The sequence below is a fragment of the Nanorana parkeri genome, unplaced genomic scaffold (assembly GCF_000935625.1).
Source record: "Nanorana parkeri isolate BGI_ZX_2015 unplaced genomic scaffold, ASM93562v1 scaffold3500, whole genome shotgun sequence".
Lineage (NCBI taxonomy): Eukaryota > Metazoa > Chordata > Amphibia > Anura > Dicroglossidae > Nanorana > Nanorana parkeri.
The window spans coordinates 39065-46815 of NW_017309768.1; the positions used below are offsets into that span (position 1 = coordinate 39065).

Here is a 7751-nt window from a genome sequence, read left to right on the forward strand (position 1 = left end):
GATGAGAAAAGAAGTCTCACTCATTTCTTCTGGTGCTTGTTCCTCCAACACAAACCTGTAAATGATAGTACTGAGAAGGTCCTGTCCCTGTAGAGGGCAGATAGAGATACCAGTCTCCATTTTCAAAACATAGGCGAGACTTCACAGGTCTGTTTAAACTCATGATGTCTCAATTTAGTACCATAAAAAAACACCTCTTATGACATGGGACATGATCACATGTGGCAGCTATGGTAGCGGGAGAATTGCAACGCACTTCAAATGGCCAGGCAACCTTATAATCACTGGATCTCCAACTTATTATTTGGTGTATATGTTGCATTGAGGGCATAGCTGTCCTTGCGACAGTATAATGTGCATGAGTAGTCATAAAGAAAAAAAACCTTTTTGAAAATCTGCATAGGTGGTAGTGTACGTTGTGCACATGCAAATAGATGTGTACTCTACACATATAAGAAGATATGTGCACCTAGAACTCCTAGAAATGTATATACATTATGTATACCTGCACTCATTAGCAGTAATACACAAAATAATAATACGTATAAAATAAATAAATAAAGGACTTAAGGTTCTGTTATTGTATCCCACAGTTTAGCATACCATCATTTTATGTTGTTTTACTATTATGATTTTAAGCCTAGATTATGTACAGATTTGATGTAATTTACATAGGATGGTAATTTTAAAGTCTGCCACAGTTGTTGGTATGTCTATAAAACAAGAAAACTCTTCTGGGGGAGAATGTATAATCAGGATAATGGTATTAAAAAGGTTTAACTGAATGAATATAGTAATTTTTCACATTCATAAACATGGAGCACCTTACCTCTGGCTCATATCGGATTGCAATAATGAAATCCATGGAGTATGGAATGTTATTGACAGTAAATCTCAGTCCAGCACCATGTAGAACACGTGCAAATCCAGGTCCTGTCCAAGTCACTGGTTTGCCTGGTATTGGCTGCCTTAATACGAGTTCCACAACACCTTTTGTACCAAATGGAACAATTTCCTAGATAGAGGTAAACATCTTAGTCATTTATGTTTGAGCTAGAGTTCCTTGGTGACAATTTTATTGTCAATATATAATATCCTTCCCCCCTTCCACAAACGGTGTAAAATGTTAATGAACTAATTAATAAATGTTCCTACAGTAGACACAGGGGACGAAATAAACGACAATTTTTATAAAGAGCTGCAACGAGTGCATAATAAATTATGTATGTGTAATGTTACAATACTATTAATTGATAGGAATAGTAAGATTAGAAAGGAAGAAGCATAGAAACCAACAATAAGATCCTAGTTAGCATGACACAACAATAACAAAACAAGTTTAGCTGATTGTGCAGTAAATGTATGAAGATAAGCAGAATGTACTTGAACAGAAATGTATATATTAAGCAACATAGAAAGTTGGGCTGATTCACTAAAGGAATTTAGAAAGTTGACTTAATCAATTGTCTGAAATTCATTTCAGTTATTCAACCATGTGAGAAGCCCTGTTTACTTATTTTATTTGTACATTATTGCGTATTCAAAGTGAACAGGAATTTGCTTTTCATATGATAACTGAAGTGAATATTCACACAACGTATTGCGTGAAGACTCTCGACTTCTTTTATAGATCAGTTTTATTACCGGACTGTAAAACTTCAAACCAAATAAGGGGTTGAACCTGTCATCAGCATGATGGTTGGATTGTATGGTTTTAGTTTTGAGGTGACCTGTTGATTATATTTTCTATTAAGGGTTAATTACTATGGGTATATAAAGATGTGCTTTGCAGTGTATGATGCATTGTTGATCAACAGAGCATTGAAGAGCTGTGTGGCATGAAAAGTTTGGCAAGAAAAGATCAACTGTTTTCTTGCTACCTTTCCCATCTCCACCTTTCTTCTGGTACATAAGTATTATAGTACATATTTTATGGATGTTGTGACCTATTTCAATGGATTTTACATTGAGTTAAAGGTACACTCATGAGATGTATAATATAGGCTAAACTCTCCATTGAGAATGCTAGTTCCCTGGCTGTCATTCCAGTGCTTAGCTGACTTCAATGCTGTTTGGGTCGCTGACCCAAAACAAATACAAACATAAGTAGATTTGACACTTTTCTGGCACTCTTTTACAGTATACTAGCATTTTCAATACATCTCTCATGACAGAGGTATGATAAGGGCATGGCTCAGTTAAGATTTAAAAGAAACGTGTGCACCCAGTTGATTTTCATTTATAAAATAAACAGAAATGTAAAGTGTTGAGAACATTCTGAAGCACTGTGTTAGAACAAACTATGAAGAATGAGAACAATAAACATTCAGACATTTTAGAATATATAAGGGCAAGAAAAGAAAGGGTGAGGAGTGCTTATAACATTTAAAAAAGCAAACCAGATGACAAAGAGGTATAGGCCAAGTTGAACATAAATAGTTAATACCACGGAAGTAAGGCATGTTGAGGGGATAAGAAATCCTGCAAGAGACCAATATACATTATGGGCTGTGGGTAAGACATAAATCATGTACCTGTGCCTGTCGTCGTTCTCGTACACTTCTTTTTGGCATCGATTTAAGTATTATTCTGTCATTCTCAAATCGAAAATCTATTCCTTGTTTCAAGAAATAATCCTGGCATTTTGGCATAGGTGTTGGATTAACCTGAAAATCCAAATGATAGTATTTAAGCAGACCATTGCTAGAAGCGTATATTTTGTGATTTCTAAAAGGTAATGGAGGTCACATAAAGATAACTATGGTATTTGGTTTGGTACTTATTGTTCAGTTATCGCTTATATAAGAAAGGGCATTCCCATATTTTCTTATTTTCTTAGAATAGAGTGCAGCAACGGTGTGAGGGTGCAGGGCTCGTCAGTATCAATTCTTTCTCGTGTCAAATAATTTCCAGTCCATATAGAACCATGTCTGACACTATTGATGAAGGTAAGTGAATTCTGAGACTGGTTTTAATCAGTGTGAGTACATGGCATATTTGAATACTCGAGTTAATGAAAAGGAACTAGTCAGATTTAAAGATAAGATTTCCCCAGCAATGCAGTGTGATGTAATCTTCCCAGGATGCATCTGTGATGCATGGGTTACATCACCTTCTCAACACCTTTAATAAATCAGCCATTTGTCTTTGTCATGGGAAATAAAAGCTGTGTTTGGAACCACTAAAGCAGCCATCCAAGACTATATTTTTCACTTTCAGCTAACAGTGACCAAAATATTCTGGTGCCAATTTTGGTAATGTAGAAAAGCTACAGTGTATCAGTCCATCTGCCACTCTATTTGACTATATTTTATTGAAAAAAACAACACCAACTGATCAATCTGATTCACATGTACTGCTTTCAAGAATGTACACCCAAACATTGACTTGTTCTAATATTAGATTTTTTTGTACTGCGTTGATATTTAAACATAAAAATACATTTTGTAGAAAATTTTAAGTTACAAGTACTACTGCTGCTGGTCTAGAGAAAAAATAGATGATTAAAGTTACAGCTTATCTAAGGAGCAAACTGCACGAGGAATCACAGTACAAATAACCTGCTGGCAAACTTAAAGTGACATTAAACCCTCAGATTTTTTAACATAAAACAATACTGTAATGTGTGCTTTACTGTAATCCATGGTTGTTGCCCTTCTCTTTGCTGCTCTTCCTTTTAAATCGGTATCTGTTCTCATGCTCTGCAGAACTTCTGTTTTGCAGCAGACTGCCTTGTCTCAGGAATGGATACACGGTGTCTGTGTATACGTTTCCATAGGCTTGTAACCTGAGCCAGCACTACAGGAAGAGGCCCTGAGCTGAAAAGGGAAGTTCTGCCCAGCATGAGAAGACATGAGGATTTAAAAGGAAGAGCAGCAACGAGAAGGGAAACAACCATGGATTACAGTAAGGCACACATTACAGTATTGGTTTATGTTAAAAAATCTGAGGGTTTAATGTCACTTTAATACCTGAAATATCATATTCAGGTATAAAATTATTTTGCCTGTTCTGGAGTCGTTGACTAAGTTACCTGGTATATTGAATGAGCCAATTTAAATAATTATCTCTGGATAAAAGTTGTGTGGGACAAGGTTAGTATTCCAGAAGAAAAACATTCCTAAAACATGAATGAAAGCTGCATCATATGAGGTTCAAATGAGAGTGGTAAAAAGCATATTCAAGATCTGCAGAAACTGGTGGCGATTATGACCTTTCAATAAAATAATATTGGACTTGATTTTCCTTCAAACTATTGTTTTAAAGAGAAACTAACTGTGTAACTCACTATGGTTGCTGATCCAGAGAGTGCCTGGGCTTTCTCTGCCTCATAGATGTAATAGTCAAGGCGTATGAAGTAATATCCATCTGCTGGCTGGTTACACTGAATGCCCACTATATTAGGAAGGCAGTCACACTGACCAGTACTCTGAGAACATCTATAAGAATAAAAAGAAGAAATACAAATATGAATTTTACATCTTTTCACAAGAGATCAGTCCATTGACAAGGCACTTTCTTGCTTCTCATTCTTTTGATGGACTGTAAAATTACATCAACATGTGGCGACTTTATATAACCAATGAAGCTATTAAGAAATATAAAACAAAGGAAAAAAAATCCTGCCCGAATGAACCCACTTCCCTGGCTATCTTTGAATAATCCTCTTCCTTAGTTTAAAAATATATATATTCTTGCCACCTATTTAGTAAGTAACCAAAGCAGCAAGGCAGTTTTCGGACCTGTGATGGCCTGCTACAGATAAGCTTTAATGAAGAAGCTTTGGGCAGGTGGGCTTTGTTTTCTAAATTCAGTTGATGTTTAGAAAGAACTCCAGGCAGAATAAAAATTAACCCTTGCAGTGGGGCTACCCCCACACTGCAAGGGTTAACTGCTCGCTTTTCTCTAGGAGACCAAATAAAGAAGATATACTCACCCGATCCTCGATCCTGTGGCAGGGGCCGCTCATCTCTCTCTCCCCATAAGCTCTGGCAGTGGAATAATACACCCTATTAGATGTGATGACTCACAGGTCAATAGACCACTGGAGCAGAGGGGAATAGAGGCTGCGTGGACCAGTCTAGCAGCCAGGAAGGAAAGAGGATCAGGTGAGTATATTATTTTTATATTAGTCCCTAGACCAAAATAGACACTTAACCCTTAGCCCCACTGCAAGGGTTTTTTTTATTCTGCCCGGAGTTATTCTTTAGGAGCTACTAATTGTTGGCTTTTTCATTGTCAATGTCAATTAATTTTACTATGAAATATTAACAAAATGGAGTAACACTGCATAGAAGTAATCTGTATTCCCACAAGAAAGCATGCTGCAGGTATGTATGTAGCAAGAAATTGTTATCTTATTAGCAGTAACATTCTTTTAAACTAAGCAAATATGCAACAAACTATACAAACTCATCATAACTTCATTAAGTGTTAAATGTTAGACTTACCCAACACTGCGTGCTCCTCCAATATCACAGTTACATGCAGAACAAGGATACAGGCTGTTCCCAAGCCCCCAATAACCAGGCTAGAATGCAACAAAAATAGATATTTATACTTATCATAATGAAAACAAAAATTGCATTTGAAGGGTTATTTACCCATACTGAAGTGTTAGATGTGGACTAAGCATTGAGTCAACAGGTAAAGCCACAATTCAATTGGTCATCTATAAAAATAAGTGTTGTGAAGTTGGAATCAGTGGCGGAACTACCGCCGGTGCAGCCGGTGCGGACTCACCGGGGCCTCAGCCTGGGGGGGCCCAGCACAGTTGCCTGTTTAGAGGGCCGGTGCCAGTGGCGTAGCGAGGGGGTCGCTCCTGAAGGGGGGCCCTCTACAGTGCCTACAGTTTAGAGGGCCACGTCTGCCTGATTCAGCCAGTATGCAATTCGAGCTGGCTAGATTAGGCAGACGCTAGATTAGAGAGCCGGGTCTGATGCGGGCGGGCTGACCGGGAGCTGCGGTGGCGGCCGTAGGTGCCCCCCCCCACTACGCCACTGGCAGGGAGTGTCGGATGTGCAGAAAGACGGCAGAGGGATGGAGCAGCTGCGGCCACAACAGACCCCCCACAACCAGGGTCCAGGGAGCCCCACTGACCACCAGGCTACGGTAAGGTGATATTTTAAAAATAAAATCCTGTGTCATTTTAAATGTTTTATTGTTTTTTTAATACTCACCTGATCCGATCCACTGACCATTGCAGTGCCCCGCCTCTCATGCTGTCAGAATATGCATTCAGAGCATGCCGGTTACTATTTAAACCGCGGTGTGCAGCTTCTGAGAAGATACGCTATTTGCGTAGCTAGAGCAAAATGCGCAGCCGGCTTCCCCGATACGCTAATAGCGTGTGAAGCTGCACACAGCGCCGGTTTAAATAGTAACCGGCACGTTTAGTATGCATATTCTGACAGCGTGAGATACGGGAGTCTGTGCTTGTCAGTTGTTCCAGGGATCAGGTGAGTATTAAAGGGTTATCAAACCCTCCGGCTTTTTTGCTTATATATGAGGCTAGCAAGCAGTATATATATGCAAAAAGTTGTAAAAAAACCGCTTTAACAGCGGTTTAAACATACCCCGTCTTGGCCGCGCGCTCCCGTCCGAAAATCCGAAAAGTAAAAAAAAAAAAATCATTTTGATGCAACAGAATTCGCCCAATAACGAATTTCGTTCGCTTCAAAATGACATTAGGGGGAACAAAAATGACTTTTTTTTTTTGGTCTGCAGAAGATGAAAAAAAAAGCCTGAGTTTCCCCCCAATTCATACCAGACCCTTTAGGTCTGGTAGGAATGTTAGGAGAATGCCAATTCAAAAGCAAAGGAAAAAAAACAAAAACTTTAAATTAAATATTAGTTGACTTGCGCGGGATTTGAAACGGGCACCTTTAGCCACTGTTGGGTGCCTTACAAGATTATGATGTGTACATGTCACAGAAAAGAATATATGATATACCATTTAATGAAATAATGGTAACCAGGAGGCTTAGCATGATCTGGACATTATGCTGTGAGTCTTCCGAGTGTGTCGCTTCTGCATTGGGATCCTGTTATGCCAAGTTATGTACATATATAGGGCAGAATATTAAAAGGAATACAGTTTATACTCACAATGCACTCATCACAGTATTGGCCTGTGGCAAGATTCTGACATTGGCACTGTCCAGTAACAGCATCACACACTGAGGATGGCAAGGATCCAAATGGATTACAACCACAGTCTAAAAAAAAAAGATGTAGCATCATCTTTATTTGGTAATTAGATAATCAAGTGTGTACTACTAATCGGGTATTGGTATTACAGTTTCTTTAATTTTCACATCATCAAATGCATATGTAACGTTGGTTGTTGTTTGACTGTAGCTAAGGCAAATGTATGAATCTGCAAAATGAATTTGTTTAGTATTGGTGACCATTTTTGTGGCTTATTTAATAAGTAGATTTAAAATGCCATTAATGCGCAGGATACAGTCACAACCTATTAGAAATTAAATTTTCTTAGCACGGAATAAGCATGTTAATGAAAGTTCAAATTCCTACAAAGAAATATGGTCATGTATTAAAGTGTCTGCAAATGGATATATTATTTCTTGTGACTAAAATATGTGAAAGGATCACTGAATTGGCTTATATGCAAAAACACTAACAAAAGGTAATGTTTGCTTTAAAGAAGAACCTCCTTTCCATAACTCATCAACCATCTCTTTGGTACAATAAAAGGATATACTCATAGTATCCTCAATCCCACCTGGCTA

The 7751-nt window shown here is 38.2% G+C and overlaps 1 protein-coding gene across 1 annotated transcript in view; it reads right to left on the reverse strand.

The window, feature by feature from the left end:
- The window catches only part of LOC108803213 (laminin subunit beta-4-like), a gene marked incomplete at both ends in the record, with an annotated part of 40005 nt that extends 32788 nt beyond the window's left edge, over nt 1–7217 (reverse strand). Inside the window, 5 exons of the mRNA XM_018575055.1 lie at nt 830–1015; nt 2535–2666; nt 4289–4439; nt 5451–5530; nt 7108–7217. Of these exons, the coding sequence (XP_018430557.1) occupies nt 830–1015; nt 2535–2666; nt 4289–4439; nt 5451–5530; nt 7108–7217 (659 nt within the window). The remainder of the gene's footprint in view (nt 1–829; nt 1016–2534; nt 2667–4288; nt 4440–5450; nt 5531–7107) is intronic.
- Between the last annotated feature and the right edge of the window lie 534 nt (nt 7218–7751).